This window comes from Mucor velutinosus (assembly GCF_035048745.1).
Source record: "Mucor velutinosus strain NIH1002 chromosome Unknown tig00000093, whole genome shotgun sequence".
NCBI lineage: Eukaryota > Fungi > Mucoromycota > Mucoromycetes > Mucorales > Mucoraceae > Mucor > Mucor velutinosus.
Window position 1 is genome coordinate 2,033,706 of NW_027041907.1, and position 19,741 is coordinate 2,053,446.

General features: G+C 40.4%; 8 protein-coding genes across 8 annotated transcripts; 4 read left to right on the plus strand and 4 right to left on the minus strand.

The window, feature by feature from the left end:
- Positions 1–88: 88 nt before the first annotated feature.
- On the plus strand, positions 89–1,738 carry ATC70_002416 (uncharacterized protein; the record flags this gene model as incomplete). Its single annotated transcript, XM_064821791.1, has 3 exons — positions 89–220; positions 278–588; positions 646–1,738. The coding sequence occupies 3 exons, from the start codon at positions 89–91 to the stop codon at positions 1,736–1,738; spliced, it is 1,536 nt and encodes a 511-aa protein (XP_064681477.1).
- A 1,610-nt stretch (positions 1,739–3,348) lies between these two features.
- ATC70_002417 (uncharacterized protein) lies at positions 3,349–5,183 on the minus strand (the record flags this gene model as incomplete). The annotated part of the gene is made up of 4 exons (XM_064821792.1): positions 3,349–3,671; positions 3,869–4,222; positions 4,290–4,332; positions 4,593–5,183. The coding sequence occupies 4 exons, from the start codon at positions 5,181–5,183 to the stop codon at positions 3,349–3,351; spliced, it is 1,311 nt and encodes a 436-aa protein (XP_064681478.1).
- Positions 5,184–5,665: 482 nt separating this feature from the next.
- Positions 5,666–6,407, minus strand: ATC70_002418 (uncharacterized protein; the record flags this gene model as incomplete). The annotated part of the gene is made up of 4 exons (XM_064821793.1): positions 5,666–5,905; positions 5,975–6,208; positions 6,274–6,308; positions 6,368–6,407. The coding sequence occupies 4 exons, from the start codon at positions 6,405–6,407 to the stop codon at positions 5,666–5,668; spliced, it is 549 nt and encodes a 182-aa protein (XP_064681479.1).
- Positions 6,408–12,008: 5,601 nt separating this feature from the next.
- On the plus strand, positions 12,009–12,440 carry ATC70_002419 (uncharacterized protein; the record flags this gene model as incomplete). The annotated part of the gene is made up of 1 exon (XM_064821794.1): positions 12,009–12,440. The coding sequence occupies one exon, from the start codon at positions 12,009–12,011 to the stop codon at positions 12,438–12,440; it is 432 nt and encodes a 143-aa protein (XP_064681480.1).
- Positions 12,441–12,737: 297 nt separating this feature from the next.
- Positions 12,738–13,178, plus strand: ATC70_002420 (uncharacterized protein; the record flags this gene model as incomplete). Its single annotated transcript, XM_064821795.1, has 1 exon — positions 12,738–13,178. One exon carries the CDS (start codon positions 12,738–12,740, stop codon positions 13,176–13,178), a length of 441 nt encoding a protein of 146 aa, XP_064681481.1.
- A 25-nt stretch (positions 13,179–13,203) lies between these two features.
- ATC70_002421 (uncharacterized protein) lies at positions 13,204–14,768 on the minus strand (the record flags this gene model as incomplete). The annotated part of the gene is made up of 6 exons (XM_064821796.1): positions 13,204–13,799; positions 13,850–13,958; positions 14,029–14,118; positions 14,198–14,503; positions 14,556–14,655; positions 14,707–14,768. The coding sequence occupies 6 exons, from the start codon at positions 14,766–14,768 to the stop codon at positions 13,204–13,206; spliced, it is 1,263 nt and encodes a 420-aa protein (XP_064681482.1).
- Positions 14,769–14,956: 188 nt separating this feature from the next.
- On the minus strand, positions 14,957–17,255 carry ATC70_002422 (uncharacterized protein; the record flags this gene model as incomplete). Its single annotated transcript, XM_064821797.1, has 4 exons — positions 14,957–15,370; positions 15,424–16,836; positions 16,891–17,181; positions 17,241–17,255. 4 exons carry the CDS (start codon positions 17,253–17,255, stop codon positions 14,957–14,959), a joined length of 2,133 nt encoding a protein of 710 aa, XP_064681483.1.
- Positions 17,256–18,442: 1,187 nt separating this feature from the next.
- On the plus strand, positions 18,443–19,035 carry PIR3_1 (beta-1,3-glucan linked protein; the record flags this gene model as incomplete). Its single annotated transcript, XM_064821798.1, has 2 exons — positions 18,443–18,635; positions 18,695–19,035. 2 exons carry the CDS (start codon positions 18,443–18,445, stop codon positions 19,033–19,035), a joined length of 534 nt encoding a protein of 177 aa, XP_064681484.1.
- Between the last annotated feature and the right edge of the window lie 706 nt (positions 19,036–19,741).

The following is a 19,741-nucleotide window of genomic DNA, read 5'->3' on the forward strand; positions in this document are numbered from 1 at the left end:
AATGTGCCGCAGTTTCTCGACATCCATAAAAGCGAGACCAGGATTTTTGATGAATTTCACTTTTATTCAAACACTTGTCATTTGAGCAATGTCACTCGAAAGCTGGGCTATTGATAAACTAAGCGTATTCTTGGGATTCGATCCTGAGACCTTGCAGACACAGATACTGCCCTATCTAATGACCAGCGACTCTTCACAAGCCTTTGCTGATCAACTTTTGGTAAGAAACATACGTATTAAAGCACGCGCGCATGTATCAACTAATATTTACCTGTAGGAAATGGTTGGCACCAGCGATGAGGCATTGGCTTTCATACAAGAGTTTACAGAACGTCGCTTTCACCCCAAGCAAGCACCCGCAGAACAGAGCAGAGCATTTCCAAAGCCAAAGCCAAAGCCAAAGCCTACAGCTTCCGCCTCTGTTAATGCAACTGCTTCCCCATCGTCATCTAGCACCGTCTCTTCAATTCCAAACACTCAGTCAGAGGGTGTTTTTCCAGCTCTACCTTCTCATCAGCAACCATATGAGACAATGTGGCCAGCCAACATTAGTGTGCATCAAAAGAAGGAAGACGAATACTTTGCAGGGTATGTTTCCTGATACATGTATGACCACGATTGTCCAGTTTGCTCACTCTTCGACAGACTACGCAAGAACAAAAAATCAAAGAACAACAAATCACAAACCAACGAACTTCGAGCAGCAGCTTTTCCATCTGAAAACAAGCAGACATCCATTACGAATGCTTCAGCGAAAAAGGAGAAAAAGCCCAGCAAGAAAGAAATGACGTTGGAGGCAGCATTGAAAGAACTAGACATCAAGGCGGAAACACCTGGAAAAAAGAGAAAACCTTGCCAATGTCAAGCGACAAAACATCCCTTGCTTACCGCAGCACCGAATTGCTTGAATTGCGGCAAAATCATCTGTACAGAGGAAGGTGTTGGACCATGTTCCCTCTGTGAATCGCCCGTGTTATCCAAGGAACAGCAAGTGGCACTCATTGCAGAAGCCAAAAGGAAACGAGCAGAACAGAAGCAAGCGCAAAATCAGCCTGCCAAACGTGCGCCTGGCAGTGCCAACAGTGGTGGCAGAGCTGCTTATGCGTCCAAGCTGGGTGGCGGCAACATGAGCTCCTATGGCTCACCTTATCAAAGCAGTGATGACGATGATAGCCGATTGAAAGCAGAGCAGCACAAGGAGAAGCTACTAGAATTTCAGAGAACCAGTGCACAGCGAAGCACTGTTATTGATCAAGCTACTGATTTCGAGCTACCCACCGACCAGTCAAATCCTTGGTTAACATCACAGGAGAAGGCATTGATGCTCAAAAAGCAGCAATCCAACTTGAGACGTATAGAGAGAAAAGGGCAGAGTAACAGACACAAGGTCATGACAATCGATGTGCAAACAAAGCAAGTCAAGGTACAAGATGCGGATTCCTCCTCGTCGTCTGATGATGAAGCCACACAGCCAGTAACAAAGATGGATTTGTCGAAAAAGAAGACCACCGATGACAATAGCTCTGCAGGAACTTATGCTTACAATCCACTGTTGAAGGGCATTGAGGCTCCCAAATTCGTAGGCAAGTCAACAAAGAAGACAAAGGGTCAACTGAGAAGAAAGGGGCGAGTGCAATACGATGTGGACGATATCATGAATGATTATATGTTTGCTTCAAGTGTCGCTGATGATGATGCCATTGATCCTGTCAACGAGCCCATCACTTGTGGGCAATAAAATTAGATGTTTGATATCCTCTTTACTTGAAAATGTATGTGCATATGGAGGTTACCCTTTCTCAAATTTTAATCTTTTGCAGAGACTGAATCCAATGCCATTATAGATGCTTTTAAGCGCATATGGAAGTTGGGAGCAGATGACACCTATCACACCCTCGACTATTTTCTGGGTGACATTGTGATATTTGTGTTGATTACATTGCATATATTAATTGCATTTCAACATGATCTAGCTATGTATTTCAAGTCGTTGGCGGCCTTTATCTGAGTTCACCTAGAGATACAGTTCGTGAGCAGACAGAGGAGGCCCTTGGCACATGAATACATGAATCTCCCAGCTCAGATCATCGTGACGATAAGAAGTTGGATCGATTAATGTTGATCTGTAAAGTATTCAGTACACAAAATGTAAAGTTACAATGCTTTCTGCATATAATCTATACACTTGAAACACTTTATTCAATCCCCTTGGAAAGCTGGTTTTGTTTGTGTTTGGAAATATTGCAGGAAATCAACAATACGATATGGGCTTGTGCGTGCATGAATCATCTGCTAGTATTTAGTCAACGCTATAAACAATAAATGTAGGTCAAGCGTCCATTCCAACATGAGCCAAAGAGAAAAAGGGTATTTGTATTAGCGGATTCCTTGTTGCTGGTCTCACAAAGGTCCAAAAACATATAAAAATCTAGATGTTCTCTGTTGTTCTGCAAGAAACAACTAGGGGTGAATCCAAAATTCTGTCTCGAGTCAGATCACAGAGAATGGTTACTCAATGATATGCTGAGTGTGTCTGAACCGTGTCGTGATTTTCAAATGATAACATTTACAGCGACTTGGTCAATCTAGCTTGGCTTATTAAACATTGCCCTTTTGTTCATTATCTTGGTAGTTGCAATGTAACATGATGCTCATGATGTATACTTTTTGTATGACCTTTTTAAAGGATATTGTTCTTTTTTGGTGTTCGGTTGTGGTGGCACAAGAAAATTAAAATGAAAAAAAAAAAGAACTGGGTGTATGATATAATATTTCTGTGCATATACAAATGAAAGCATAGACACATGATGGTGAGAAATCAAAACATGTATGATCAGCTTGAATAAGCTTCAGCATGCCATGTAGGGGAGAATAGGGAGATGCTTAAAAGAGGAGTCGCTACTCTTTGTTTACCAATGTCGAACACAAGATTTTTTGATTTGTGCTCTATACAAATCAACATCAAACAAAACCACAAGCTGTTACACATCAAAGGTGGTGTGATATTAAAGATTATTTTGCCAAAACATAATAACCGAGAAATCACAATAATGAAAAAAAAAAAAAAAAAAAAAAAGAGTTTTTATTATTATTATTCAATGCTATCAACTGCAATATGTGTTTGTGAAGGATGTGTAATGTAATTGCTCCAGAAGAACGGTTTTTGTATAAGAATATAGTATAATAATAGTAATAAAAAGTATAAATAATAGAGAATTATAAGGATATTAATAACATGTTCAAGGGTAGTCGCTACATTGTGCCTGCAATGACGATGGGGGGTTATACTAATTAACCATCCTCATTACACACAAAAAGCTAACTATTTCATTAATTTTACCGATTCGCTTAAGCAGTTGCTTGAACGGCAGGATTGGTGGTAGCAGTAGGTGCAATGACAGGCTCTTCGTGTTCTTCCTTCTTGGGAGCAGCAGGCTCTTCAGGTTCCTTAGCCTCAACGACAGCAGCCTCAACAGCAGGAGCAGCAGGTTCGGAAGCGGCTTCAGTGGTAGCCTCAGTAGCAGCAACGGGTTCCTCCTTCTTCTCAACGGGCTTCTTTTTGTTGGAGAATCCACGAATCATCTGAGTAAGACGACGTCCCAAGGGAGATCCAGAACGTTTAACTTCAGAAGTCTTGGTGGCGGTGGCAGTTGTGGTAGGTTCAGCAGCGACTAAATAAAACAAATTTAATATTAGAAATAAACGATGATGTTGCTGTTGTACATGTATAAAAGAAGGAATTGTTGAAAACACAGGACAACAAACATGCCCTGTATACAAAAATAACACTAGTTACACATGTTCACATGTGTTTCCATTGATAGTTTATGAAGAAAGTGGTGGAGGGTTGATGGTTTGTTAAACTTACCAGCAGCAACAGGCTCTGCAGTAGCTGCATGCTCAACAATGTGTTCGTCAGCGACTACAGGTGCAGCAACATCAGCAGTAGTCTCGGTGGCAGCGGCATGATGCTCTTCCTTGGCTTCTTCCTTCTTTTCCTTCTTGTTGAAGAATTTGCCAAGTGGTCCCTTCTTGATGGTATCGATGACATTGTCCTTGTGTTCCTTGTGAGCAGCCTCTTTGCTAGCAGAAGCAGGAGTGGCAACATCAGCTTCCTCTTCTACGATAGCACCCGATGTAGCGGCAGCAGCAGCATCAGCAGCAGGTGTCTCCTGAACCTCCTTATCAACGACTGTTTCATCAGGCTTTTCAATTTGATCAACTAAAAATGATATGCAAGATGAGTCTATTGTATCTCGTCATTGTACTTTTTTTTCAGAAAGCCTTACCCTTGGGTTCAGTCTTTTCAGCTTCCTTAGCTTGAACTGGGCTCTAAAAAAAAAAAAGCAAGAAAAAAAGGTTGAGTAACTATTGTACAATGGAACTTTGAAAGGTAGATCACAAAAGTCCATGATAGAGTTTTAAAATAGGCTGGAACCATAATAAATAAAATAGTAGGAACCCAAATGGGTCACACCAGCCTTGCTGATGCTGAACCTTCTTTGGGAAAAGCCCATGGACGGATTCAAACTCCAAGCAACAAAAGAGTTGAATCTGATCCGACATATGATAAATGCAGTGTAATATATTACCTTGCTGCGGAAGATGTTACCCAAGATAGATTTGCGCTTCTCATTTTTAGGCTTCTCGACATGAGCTTCTTCAGTGGAGGCGGTAGTGGCAGCTGATGCAGGTACAGCGGCTTCGGTTGATTCAGCAGCGACAGGCTCTTCGCTGGTGGCAGCAACAGGCACGACAGGCTCTTCTACAGCAGCGGCAGCAGGTGCTTCGGTAGTTTCAGTTGCTTCAGGAATTTCAGTGGCGGTAGCAGTGGTTTCCTTGGCAGCTTCCTTCTTGGCAGGCTTCTTATCAGAGACCTTTTTATCAACAAATGTCTTTGCTTTGCCTAGCAAGAGAGAAAGACGCTTGGATGTTGTTGATTTGCTAGCAACAGGAGCAGGAGCAGCTTCAGTGGTAGCAGCAGGCTCTTCAGTGGTGGTGGCATCAGCTACAGGAGTTTCAGTGGTAGCAGGCTCATCAACGACGGGAGCGGCAGTAGTGGCAGTGGGTTCAGCTACAGCAGCAGCTTCAGTGGCAGGAGCAACGGGAGTAGTATCGACTGTGGTAGTGACAGGTGCGTCGATAGTAGCGGTAGTGGTAGTAGTAGTAGGTTCAGTAGACATTTTTGTTAAAAATTGAGGAAAAAGGGAAAAGAAGAAAGAAAAAGAAACGATGCACGCAATGTCAATTTATCTAAAAAGTTGGGCCCTCCTGGTTACGCTGTTTTCTAATGGCACTAGCTCGATAGATCTACTCATACATGACATGGTTACATATTATGATACTATTCACAACAGAAGGCGGGGCACTAAATCAAAAATAGAGCTGTGGAGCGATCTTTCTATCTCTTTCTCTCTCCCCCCCCCTTTCAAATGATCCAAGTGACATGATGTAAGTTTTCTTCAAAAGAGATCAGCAGAGTTACATGTTGTATTCTCTCCCTTTGATCCATAGGACTCGCTCCATGCTCTCTCACGCACACTCTTATATATATATTAACAAGTTTACTACTCATGTGATGATTTGATCAAAAGAGTAACATTTCATACATGTTGTAATTTTCCTGATTTCTTTATTGAATAACGAAAAAAAGAGATTGTAATATTTAAGCACGAGCAAGACGAGCGTTGCGGGCCAATTGACGAGCATTAAGCTTGACAACCTTCTTGTCATCAGCACGGGGAACAACCTCATCCTTTTCAGTGAGGACAACCTCGATGTGAGAGGGAGAAGACATGAAAGGGTTGATTCTACCGTGAGCACGATAAGTACGACGACGATGCTTGGGAGCTTGGTTAACAACAATGCTGGAGATATAAAGTTCCTCAACATTCAAACCCTTGGCCTACAAGTTTAAACAAATCGTAAATAATCCTGATCTACTACATTCTACCCTGAACACTTGTATAATTACCTCAGCATTGCTTTCAGCGTTCTTCAACAAGTCAGTGACGAACTTGACAGACTTGACGGGCCAACGACCTTGAGTGGTACCGAATTCCTTGGCTTGAGAAGCACGACCAACACCACCGTTGAATCTACGGAAAGGAATGACTTGCTTGTGTTCGGTAACGTTGTTAAGATAAGCATAAGCCTTGCTCAACTTCAATCCCTTGACAGCGACAGCAACTTCGTGAGTGTTCTTGAACTATTGGAAATAAGGGGCAAGCTGTTAATACTGAATCTAAACGTCAAAGCATCAAATCAACATACGTGAACACGAAGATAGGAACCTCTGGACTTGGCAGCTAGTAAAATCAGAAATGTGTGAGTATGTTGAGCAAGAAATGCACAAGGGCACACTTACCCTTAGCAGGGTTGGCTGGAGTAGCAGCGTATCTGACCATATTTAATTAATAGAGTCTAAATGAATTGGAAATGTGTCAATACTATGTTCAATATTATATTGCCTCCTTCTCCTGCAATGCTCTCTTTTTCTTGGTTGTCGCAGGCAGCTTCGCACTGTATGAAATAACGTAGCTCATTTCATATCAACTGATTTTTTTTTCTGTGCTGCAAATATCCATCCAAGCAATCATCTATCCATACATCCAACCAAAAAAAAAAGAGAGCATCACCCCATTTCCTGTCTCACATCCCAGGCCATCCATCATCGTCTATCTCTGTATCCTCACGGATGTATATGTATGTATATCTTACGTTTTAATACGCACAGCAAAGAGAGAGATCCATCCATTTTCGCACTTTTCCTACTGTACTTACTCAATTTGCTGCCCCGTCGTCGCTGCTCGTCCTCAGATGAGAGTGGGGTGTTTGTTTTCAAACATCTCCCCCCTAATTCACAACATTTTCAACGAGTGCGCGCCGGACCAATGGCAGAACAATCCCGGAGCTCATTCTCATCATCATCCTCAAGACACATTGAAGTAGTGGTTGCATGAGCACAAGCAAGAGTAGCGTCTCTCTTGTGTCTTGGAAGCACAAATGACCTCAGTATATAAGTTCAATAGTCTATTGCAATGATTTATTATCGTACTTTGTCGTCGTCAGAAACATTTCACTCCCTCTTTTCTTACTAATGGGATGTAAAAGTCTGTGATAATCAACCGGTTACCAATGTGTATTTACAAGCTTCCTTTAAATGGCTACCACTTTGGATGGCAAAACAATTGTTTGTATATCAGGGCTTTACTAGTTGGTAGAAAGGACTCACATACAAAGCATCATCTTGAATAGGATAGCGATATTTGCATCTCACATCAGGCTTCGTAGTTGCATTCGCAGGTTGCAAACGATTGTTTTTTGTATCAGATATAAATTTGTGGAACAAAATCAAAGGAGATTTGCCAGACAAGCAGTTGTTATATTCAATGCACAATCCCCTTTTTATAAGCATCAAAGGTGCTGAGAATCTTCATGATATGAACAGCATCAAATAGGTAACAGCTTGAGCATAGACAATGTGGCATAGGTTGGCAGCCGACTCCAAATTGAAATGCCGTTTTTCATCTTCTCAAGATTGGATGAGTTTTGTTAAATTTCGACTTGTTTAAACTGTTTTGCATGATTCGACTATTTAAATTGTCGTGATCATCTTATATCTTCTTAAGCTTTCTTGGAGTACTTTTCAAGGCACATCTAATGGTGCTGGTTAAAATAGATGTTTTGAGTAAACTTATTGAGCAATTTCAGAAAATGTGAAATGTAATTTTGGGCGAAAATGTCGAGATTTTACATACCAAGGTCGTACAAACAAAGTTTCAACGGTTGCTTTGGATCGATACAAACATTTTGAACTAATATCATAACATAATAAATGTTCAGTCCTTTTGCACTTTACAATCCTAATATGGAACCTGAGTTTCAAGGCATCTATCAGACCTGGCTCATATCATAACATAATAAATGTTCAGTACTTTTGCACTTTACAATCCTAATATGGAACCTGAGTTTCAAGGCATCTATCTGTCCTGGCTCATATCATAACATAATAAATGTTCAGTACTTTTGCACTTTACAATCCTAATATGGAACCTGAGTTTCAAGGCATCTATCTGTCCTGGCTCATATCATCATAACATAATAAATGTTCAGTCCTTTTGCACTTTACAATCCTAATATGGAACCTGAGTTTCAAGGCATCTATCAGACCTGGCTCATATCATAACATAATAAATGTTCAGTACTTTTGCACTTTACAATCCTAATATGGAACCTGAGTTTCAAGGCATCTATCTGTCCTGGCTCATATCATAACATAATAAATGTTCAGTACTTTTGCACTTTACAATCCTAATATGGAACCTGAGTTTCAAGGCATCTATCTGTCCTGGCTCATATCATCATAACATAATAAATGTTCAGTCCTTTTGCACTTTACAATCCTAATATGGAACCTGAGTTTCAAGGCATCTATCAGACCTGGCTCATATCATAACATAATAAATGTTCAGTACTTTTGCACTTTACAATCCTAATATGGAACCTGAGTTTCAAGGCATCTATCTGTCCTGGCTCATATCATAACATAATAAATGTTCAGTACTTTTGCACTTTACAATCCTAATATGGAACCTGAGTTTCAAGGCATCTATCTGTCCTGGCTCATATCATCATAACATAATAAATGTTCAGTCCTTTTGCACTTTACAATCCTAATATGGAACCTGAGTTTCAAGGCATCTATCAGACCTGGCTCATATCATAACATAATAAATGTTCAGTACTTTTGCACTTTACAATCCTAATATGGAACCTGAGTTTCAAGGCATCTATCTGTCCTGGCTCATATCATAACATAATAAATGTTCAGTACTTTTGCACTTTACAATCCTAATATGGAACCTGAGTTTCAAGGCATCTATCTGTCCTGGCTCATATCATCATAACATAATAAATGTTCAGTCCTTTTGCACTTTACAATCCTAATATGGAACCTGAGTTTCAAGGCATCTATCAGACCTGGCTCATATCATAACATAATAAATGTTCAGTACTTTTGCACTTTACAATCCTAATATGGAACCTGAGTTTCAAGGCATCTATCTGTCCTGGCTCATATGAGAATAATGATTTTACAATCAATCAACAAAAACCACTGTTGTTTCTACCCTCTTTCCTCTGCTCAATGCTGTCAATGTTTTATTTGAGCGACGTCTCAGAGCCTCAGAGATTTCATTACTTACTGCAGACATTTTATGCAACCCATGCATTGTCAATGTCCAGACTAACGTTATTAAATATAGAATGCAATAAAATATCATTATGAACGATATAGAAGGCAATAAAATATCATTATAAACGATAGTGCTATGACCTTCCACCTACTTTCTATACGCTTCAAGGGCATTTACTACTGTATTGCCTTATGAAAAGGGCATGAGTTTTCCAGCTGGCCCTACCAGCCAAAATTAATTCAAACCCAGAATCATAGTCTGTTCCAGATTGGACATATTTTGATAATTTTGGACTCGATCGAGCTATTTTTGCAGATTCGACTAAGTGAAGTATGATAATCACCCCATGCTTCCTTAAGCTTTCCTGGAGTACTTTTCAAGGCGCTTCCAATGGTACTAAGTAAAATAGATGTTTTGAATTCACTTATTAAATGATTTGTAAACATATGAAAAGAGGTTTATGGCCAAAATGTCGAAATTTTACATATCAAAGTCCCACAAAGATAATTTCAGAGGTTGCTTTGGATTGATAGAAACATTTTGATTCAAGATATACCATAGTAAAAGTCTCCATTATCAAGATGAAAAATGCGATCGTTTGATTTTCGATGAAAACCATGAGGGATACCTCATGCTTTTTGGTCGATTTTTGACCATGTTTTTTTGGTCCCCAAAAAGTCGAGCAAAAGTGTCAGAAAGTAACTGCCAGATGAAAGCAACCATTTGGGGCTATTCTGACGATCTAAAACGGCCTTGAACGCAAGAAAATTCAGCTCAAATGCACTCATATTTTGCTGTATTAGGGACACTAAGGACTAAAAAGTGGGAATACCAGTATGCTGCTTGCCCGTATATGAAGTAGCTACGTGTATATGGATGTAGAACATCACATAAGAATCAGATCCACAGATAATATGAAGGGTTGCTATGTGTAAGTGGAGGGTCAAAATGAAAGTAGCAGTATTTTGATAAAATACGCAAGAGAAATCAGTAGCACGAGCTGCCGCTGCGCAGGTTGGTTCTCTACCTTCGCTACGCTTCGGTGAGAACCATCCGAAGCATAAACACTCATATGATTAGTGATTATATATCAATCAACAATCAGGGTTCCTCTTCTAACATTTTAGCTATATTAATTTTGGGATATTAGCCAAAGGCCCGCGGCAGCGCGAGCCGTTTGAACGTAGGTTGGTTTCCACCGAAGCGAAGCGTAGGTCAGGAAACCACCCGAAGTGCTGAAAGGCTCGTATGCCATAGTAAAAGTCTCCATTTTCGTGGTCAAAAACGCGATCGTTTGATTTTTGATGAAAACCATGAGGCATCCCTCATGCTTTTCGGTCGATTTTTGGTAATGTTTTTTAGGTCCCCAAAAAGTTGAGCAAAGGTGTCAGAAAGTAGCTGCCAGATGAGAGCAAGTGTGTGGTTCTGTTCTGGCAGTCTAAAACAGCGTTAAACACGAGAAAACACGGCTCAAATACACCGAGTTTTGCTGTGCTTTGCACATTTTTGAGTAATAGAAGATAATGCAAGTATGCTATATACTTGTAAATAAGCTATTTTCATTGCTACAGACGCGGATCAACGATGAAGAGTTAAATTCGCAGTTGTAGATTACATTTAAGGGTTTTACATAATAATAAGAAGTCTTAAAGCGAAGTTTTAGCCTGTACTAGTAAGACACTTTAGGATTGTATGATATATGGCCAACTGCAGGCATATATACATTTCAGATTATGCTTATTATCAACACGAAAGGCTGTAAAATGATACAGTAATGTCCTGCACTCGGGCTATCACTGAATCCATGTTTTCTTGGATAGATATGGCATGATTTGGGTAGTTTTATCCACAGATATTTGCCTTGTCGAGCCATTTGAGATGGGCAGAATGGTGCTAAATAAATGTGATCGGTGGATAGCTACTTCGTGACACTATTCTTATTAACTAACTATTTTATGATGAGGCTGGATAATGATTTGGTCATATCAAAGCAAAAGATTATCCAGCAAAAAACGAAAAAAAAGTAGGGCTGAGATGCATGCTCAGATGAATAGTACGTTGTTGTCTACGATAATAGGAATTTTTTGCATAAACGAAATCTAAAAATACCTCCATAAATGTAAAGAGCGAAAGTATGTGCTTTAAGGTTCTCATGATTTTGGTTGACTATTGTAAAGTGCTATGTTCCTGAATTAGAAACAGGCACTTCAGCCAAATCATTTGTTTGTATAAATAGCAAAATAGGCGGCAAAACACAGTTTTTTTTTTTTTTAAATAGGCATGTTTCTCTTAGCCTGTTGTTGCCTAAGAATCAACTTGTAGTGCTCCATTTGATCACTCAGATGCAAAAATAGCACTATTACTATCAATTGCAAAAGAAACTGTTAATAGTAGCAAGAGAGTTTGCATGAAGCCTTTTATCCTACTACACAATAAGTAGACTCGTGAGAAATTTTCAAGCAATGGAGCTCACTTTATGTAAATGTCAAGTAAGCCTTAGCATAGCCACGTTATTACACAACGACTGTATAAACAAGCATTGGAACACCTTGTTTTCATACAGTCAGGTGCTTCTTTTGTGAAAGACAAGCGCAGAGAGACCTCGCTTTGTTATTTATATCTCACTTTCGTATCATTCTAAGCATTTATTCTAATGCGTCGCTATTCTATATATACAACTTTAGCTTATTCATGGCTCAATTCAAGTTCACGAGGTTTCTGTAAAAACTGTATATAAAGAACGAAACTTGTCTACTCTTTCCTCAAACTCATCCACTTATCAAACAAACAATCAAACAAACAAATTCTCTAATGGTCTCTTTCACCTTATTCAAGTCTGCTTCCATCTTGGCTTTTGCTGCTGCCATGGTTTCTGCTGCTCCTACTTCATCCAAGGACAAGTGTAATGGATTTCATGTTACTGCACCCAATACCTATTTCAAGACAACTGCAGGCCAATGTTATCAAGTTTCGTATGACTTTGGCGGCAACCCACCTTCAGATCGCTCCTGGGTCTCTGTTGATCTGTACGAATACAAGACCGACAAATTCATTGGCAACCTGATCAATAAGGTAAAGGCTGACGGCATCTCCACGCCTTGGTTCAATGTTGATCTGGGTAAATATCACAAGTCGGGTGATTACTATTACCTTGTTACCTACGGTGATAGTTGCAAGCCAATCAAAACACCCTACTTTTACGTCGAGTACAACAAGAACTCTCCACCATCTAAATGCAATTAAGCTCTCAACTTGTGTACTTATAGCAACTTCTGTAATAATAAAGCCAGTATTTTAAATCCTTTACATTTAGCAGATTGTCGATCCTTTTTACGTTTGGTATCATCATAACAGCCCTTCAAAGTGTTACAATCGTATTCGATGCGTTACACTGATCCGATATATCAATCCTAGCTTGTTTTATGTAATTTAATAAATTCCAAAGGATCTGTGCTCATTGGAATTAAAGTAAACAAATGTTAATGACTATAAAACTACAGTACAACAGACTACATTCCCCTTTATTCAAAATCACTACATATGCATATCTATCTACTGACTGTCCTCTTGCTGTTATCATACAGTGTATCAGCGCAACAGCAAGACATTTGCACAGGTATCCGAATTACTTCGCCAACAGAGGAAAACCTCAGATGGACAGCTGGCCAATGTTATCAGGTGTCGTATGATCTTGCCAGTGTTGCACCTTTTTTTGATATTGATGGAGCTGGTGGGAAGGCCAAGATTTCAGTTGATGTGTATAGCGCAGAGACCAATGCCAAAGTATCGAATGTGGTCGAAAAAGAGTCATTGAATACTTTAGGTGCTACCAAAACATTCAGCATGGAAGTGCCTATAACGGGATCTTATTACTATTTGATAACACTGTTTCACGGTACTGGTGATGAGCAGTGTGAACCAAAGCGATCAGTTACGTTTGAGGTGAATGTGAACCCTTATTCTCCTCAGGCTAAATGCTAGGTAATAAAAAGTCTGTATAATGTGTTTATTCGTTTTGTTTCCATTGATGAATACGAAGTGGAGCGATGTTGTTCATAGTGTTGCTGTCGCTGGTTCCACCCGGTGCATTGGAGGTAATAGTAGTAGTGGTAGTTGGCGTAGATGTGTGATTCTTATTAAGTTGGTTATCACTGATGTTGCGTTGCAGTTTTGTCAGTGATGGTAACGATACTTTTTCGGGCTGGTTGGTATTTACAAATTTAGAATCGCTGTTAGCTGTTAATGTAGATAAAGATGGTAATTGTTGCTGTTGAGTCAATTGTAATGATGGCAGTGTGGAGGAAGGTAGTGAAGGGGTATAATAGGATCGTTGGCTAGACGTTGATATGATTGACGTGTCGGGATCATGCTTCAGGGTACCTACTCCTCTATTGAGGTATTTTGGATCCATCAATACAAACGGGTAATTCACAGGGCTCGTTGTGGACGCTGCTTCTATTGCTTTTGTATTCGCTGAACTGTTCCGAATACATTGGGTCTGTAGTATGGATGATGTCGCTGACACTTGTGGCGAGCCACCTGTGATGAGATAGTTTTGTGTCTGCACGCCAATGGACCCCTTTTTCAGCAGTTTTGAGTAATCTACACGCTACTGTTTAGCCTTCAATCATCTATGATTGATTCGCACTTACGCAGACCACAAGCGTTGCAGAGAGTCCGCGCACCATCAGGACCACGACGCCATTCAGGAGTTTCAGTTGTGCCACAAGAATGACACTTTTGTCCTATCATGTTGCGCCTCTAAATTTGCGAAAAATTTGTTGTTAGAGAGGGTGAATCAAATACAACAATGAGTCAGTGGCAGCGTTACATTTCTCCTGCGGTACTTTGGCCTTGACTGACTGTTGTTGTTTTGCAGGTTCCTTGCCTGTCTGATGAGTTCGTATTCAGCATGATCTTTCTATATCAACAAGGTTAAAAGGAGCCCTATCTAAATTAAGAAGCATTTGTTCTTTTTTTTTTTTTTTTTTTTTTTTTACATTGACAGATTTATTCTGATGATCTTCGTTTTGCTCTTCGTCTTCGTCTTCATCGTCATCTTCATCGTCGTCTTCATCGTCTTCATCGTCGTCGTCATAGTCGTTCTGATACTGAATGCGACGCTTTTTGAGCATGTGCTTCTCCTTGTGAATGTGCTTTCCAGTCGACTGAATGTCTCGAAACGTCTGCTTTGCTGATTCAGATAGGTTATCAATCATGATTTCCCTCTCTATACTGGACATGGTGCTGTGCTGCAGCTTGAGCTGCCATATACTCTCACATAGTTTGGAGCACTGGTTTAGCACCTAGCAGACTGCTTTAGTATCTCTCGTTACATGGGTGCTATCACCATCTTACATTGGCTATTGAAGTGTAACCACCTGATGTGGATGGATTCTTATCCGATCCAAGCAAGCCAGTTTCTGATTTATTTTCATCGTGCATCGCACTGGAGCACCTAGCGTATGTTAGTCGCCATGCACAATCCCACGGGCATACTACTTATTACGTCTTGCTAGACACTGTTGGAGTTAAATCCGAAGGATTTGAACATAGTTGCGATACGTCCATTTGAGTACAAAACAGAGAATAGAATACAGCAATCAAGAAAAAGGAAAGAAACAAGAACAAGAAACAGGAAAAAGGAAAAAGGAAGAAGGAAAAAGGAAAAGGGAAAAAAAGACGGTAAAATGGGTGTGTGGGTGGGTGTGTGTTATTCTAATATGTGTGTGTACAAGCTAAATTTTTATTGAATACAGCTATTTGGACCTTGAAATAGGTTTGCCTGCTAAAGCGTCTATTATTTCCTGATAGTCAAGTGTCTCATATTCAACAAGAGCATTGGCAAGTCGATCCAATTCTTCACGATGCTCCACGAGAATGTGCTTGGCTCTCTTTTCGCTGCTTTCAATCAGGTTCAGGATTTCACTCTCAATCAGTTGCTTGGTTTGTGTGCTCAGTAATTGCATGTCATCATCGTCGTGGTTCACAGGTCCCACCTTCTCGCTCATGCCATAATAGCGCACCATGCGTTTGGCGACGTCGGTGGCCTTCATAATATCATTGCTGGCTCCACTAGTAACATTGTCTTGTCCGAATATTAACTCTTCGGCTACTCTGCCGCCCATACAAACATCGATTTGCGCTAAAAACTCCTTTTTAGTAAAGGAATCCTACACACATGAATGAGTATGAGTATCGCTATAGGTTATCATCTCCTTATTACCTTGTCCATCTCTGGCAGTTGCACTGTCATGCCCAATGCTGATCCTCTTGGCATGATCGTAGCTTTGTGTAATGGCATGGCGCCTGGTGTGTAGTAAGCTACAAGAGCATGTCCACCTTCGTGATATGCTGTTAATCTCTTGTTCTCCTCTGTAATCACTGCTGATTTGCGCTCTGCTCCCATGATGATCTTGTCTTTGGAATATTCCAGATGGCGCAGATTGATCTCTTTGCAGTTTTCGCGGCTTGCTTGAATGGCTGCTTGATTGACCAGATTGGCTAAATCAGCACCACTGAATCCAGGGGTGCCTCTTGCTACAACACTGACATCTACTTCGCTGGCGACATGAATCTTTTTCATATGGTGTTTCAGGATCTCAATGCGTCCTCTCACATCAGGCAGCGGAACATTGACAGTTCTATCAAATCGACCAGGTCTAACGAGAGCCTTGTCCAGTAACTCGGGGAAGTTGGTTGCTGCAATAAAGATGACACCTTCTGTTTGGGAGAAACCATCTAGATCGACAAGTAGCTGATTCAGAGTCTGCTTCATGTAAGATTGGTCCTTGGGGTTTCTCTTTGATCCGATAGCATCAATTTCATCAATAAATACAATACTGGGTGCCTTTGCTCTGGCAGCAGCAAACAATTCTCGAACTCTGCGGGCACCCACGCCAACATACATTTCATCGAATTCACTGCCACTCATAAAGAAGAAGGGCACATTGGCCTCCCCAGCGACAGCTCGAGCAAGCATAGTTTTGCCAGTACCAGGAGGACCTGTCAATAGCACACCCTTTGGTAATTTACCGCCCAATTCTGTGAATCGATGAGGATTCTTCAAGAACTCGACAATCTCCTCCAACTCTTGCTTGGCTTCATCGACACCTTGGACATCCTCAAAACGAACTGTTGTTTGTGTTACTGGCTCATATTCGGTTTGTGAGTTGGCTGCCTTTAGTAGTCCAGAGTTCTCCAACGCGAGTGATAAAATCGTAAGAATACAAAATGCGTATGTCAAGGTAACGCCCACCCATCGCAAAGCCTTCCAAAACATGTATTTACGAGCTTCTTCCACGACGACATAGATGGGATTTGATTTGTTGCCAGATCCTGAAGTAATGGCGCCACCAGCACCCTCCATTTTGACAGCTCGTCCTCCCTGGCGACTGGCAATCACTTGCTGGATGATCTCTTTGGTAATGGCGCTCTGATTGCTTCCACCCGCAGCTTCAGATAACTTGTGAGATCCAGATTCTTCCAGTTTTTGCAAAATTCTGGGTAATACTGCTTCGGATTTCCCTGTCTGCGCTAATGCAGCAATGTAGTATTGCCAGCACTCTTCGTTATGTGTGAAATTACCACGTTCAAATCGAGTGATCACTGCTTGAGGGTTGTTTGATCTGAGCCATTCCTATCATAACAAGGCATTAATGAAGCCCGTATCATTCAGCACTCTTGTCTATACCTTGTATAAAGTAGCTTGTTTGAATGCATCCGTTGGAGAAGCATTGGCTTCTTGTTCAAGCTTGTTCAATCGTCGGTAATTAGTGATACGATTGCTGCCTCCATTACTAGAAAACAAGGTGCGACGTTGTTGTTGTTGGATAGGTTGGAAGGCTCCAGTCTTAAAATTTTCCTTTGGTATAAAGCGGGCCATATTCAATGCAATGTTGGGATTTGCTTTCAATATGCGAGTTGCATTTGTCACTGCTCTATTCAGTTGACCGAGGTCTGCAGAGAGTATAGATGCTGGTAGCTAGATGGCGTGATAATGAATATTCAAAGTACATATCTATCTATCGAGAAAAACATTACTGTGTCTTTGTTCATTCGTATCCATTGTTCATAATTTTGATGTAGATGAGGATGTTTACTCAAGGAAGGTGCGCGTAACGTAAGGTTGCAATGTTGAAAGAGTCGTGTAGCTTCTAGAGTTACAGTAGCAAACTTAACAAGGCAAAGAAGCATAAGTACATCTCATGACATTGTCATTTTGAAACGCTAATTTTGAAAAGCATTTCTTTTTCTTCTATATACCTTTTGTGAAAACGAAAAAGCTCCATATGTACTCATAATTTGTATGAAATGAAAATAGTATACGTTGCTAAAGGGATGTGAGAGGGTGAGAAGTAAAAGTGTCGGTGTAAAGGTTTTGCTGAAAAAGAAAACTCGCAAGTTTCCTACCAGTACCACCTTACTTTTTGACCAAGGAACTATGCGCGAGGGAAGGGGAGAATGGATATCGCAGCACTGCGTATCTGAACGCTTGATGACGTATTCTGAGTGGTGGAAAATAGTAAATAGGGAGGGGTTGCGCAATGCTCCATAGATTACCTTCAAAATTTCGAAATGAATCTGATGAAGGATCGCCATATTTAAATTATCAGATTTAAACGTATCATGCATTAACTCTTAGTTTAGTGCTTCTTGATCAGACATCTGTTGCCACGGAAGCATGATGGAATGTAACCATGGCAACATTGATCATCCCTATGGGATCAAGTTTAAATGTCAGTTGGATCAACAAATTCATGGAACATTCATCAATCGATGTTACTTTGCTAATTGAAAAACTGAGCAATGCAATCATGGTTTCTCCAAATGATTATTACAAATTTAAATGAATGGATGCTCGGACCAGATGTTGATGCCATTGAAACTCAATACTCCATCTTGCAAAGATTACTCCATGATGCTTGTGATTTACGTCATGCCCATCTATATCTAATCATGGCTATAATGTGGAGACAAGTGTAGTAACAATGGTACCTTGGGGGTTTTGATGGACATAAGGTTAAAAATACAACCACGAAAACAGATCAATGCATCAGATTTACGTCACTTTGACTTGAAGCATAATGTCTGGTTTCTAATAACGTTGAAATAGGTTGTGATAATGATCTCATAAAACTTGTTAGTGTATTCGCAAGATAAAATATAAATACGCACTGATTTCTATCCCTCTCTTTTTCTTTTCATTATATCATACATATTAATATATACAAACAATTAACAAAATGTCTTCTTCCATCTTGAGATCTTCTATTCGTCGTAATGCCGTCATTGCCAACAAGCGTTTCTATTCCGCTCCTCCCCCACCAACTGCTTCTGCCGCTGCCAACAACCAACAAGGCGGTGGAAACGGTGGTCTCCTCTTGGGTTTAGCTGCTGCTGGTGGTATCGGTTACTATTTGTATCAAAGATCTGTTGGTAAGTTGAATTGAAACGACATGCATGTTTACAAGATACTCAACGAAATGTACCTGTAGAAGCCAACAAGGGAACTCTTGAAAAGAAGGGTGAATTGATTGACCAAAAGATTCAAGAAGGCAAGCAAGCTGCTAGTGATAAGGCTAATGAAGCCAAGGCCAAGTATGAAGAAAAGAAATCTGAAGCTGGTCAAGCTATCGATCAAAAGGTCAACGAAGCCAAGGGTAAATACGAGGAAGGAAAGGCTAATGCCAGTGCCAAGGTCGAGGAATTGAAGAAGGATGGTGCTGATAAATATGAAGCTGCCAAGGAAGCTGCTGCTCAAAAGGGTCAAGAAATCCAAAAGAATGTTGGTGATAAGGTTGCTGATGCTGGCAAATCTCTCAAGGACAAGGCTTAAGCAGGATCTTGATCATTTTCGTGTATATTTTTCACCAAAACCCCACGTTTTATATAGTACATCAACTTTTCCCACTTGTAAATATAGTTAATAAAACCACCCTAACAGTTTTGTATCAAAGATGTTGCATTTCCTATTACATTATTACCTGAAATCAAATGAAATCTTGGAAACACCTTGCATGATGAAATGTCCGAAACTGAAACCAACTCTAAACTGTAGGCTTTATGTATAGAAACAACATCTTGCCCTGCATTTACAAGCCTATAACGCAACTACTAAAATAGATTTGCGACGCAATCCATTTGCTGAGTGTTCTAGACCCTTAGGATTTTACCAAACTGTTGCTACTAATTGACGTTATTGACAACACAAATCTCAATTCTTTCTAAGCCGTGCATCATGATGTTAACTACGAAGCCTAAATGAGGAGGAGTGCACAGGACATCTCACAGGATCCCAAATGATCGCACTGTGCTCTACAGTAATGAAGTTTTTTCTGTATTATTAATAAAAGGGGGTGCCACTACGCTTTGGGTGGTTCTCTAGCTTCGTTTAACTTTGGCCAGAACCAACTTACGCGCAGGCGACACACGCTGTCGATCACCTTGATCCGTCTCGTTAAAATACTGTACGCTACAGCAAATACCTTACTACTATCGATTTTCTGCCTTTCCACTATCACATAAGAGTCCTCCATAGCTGT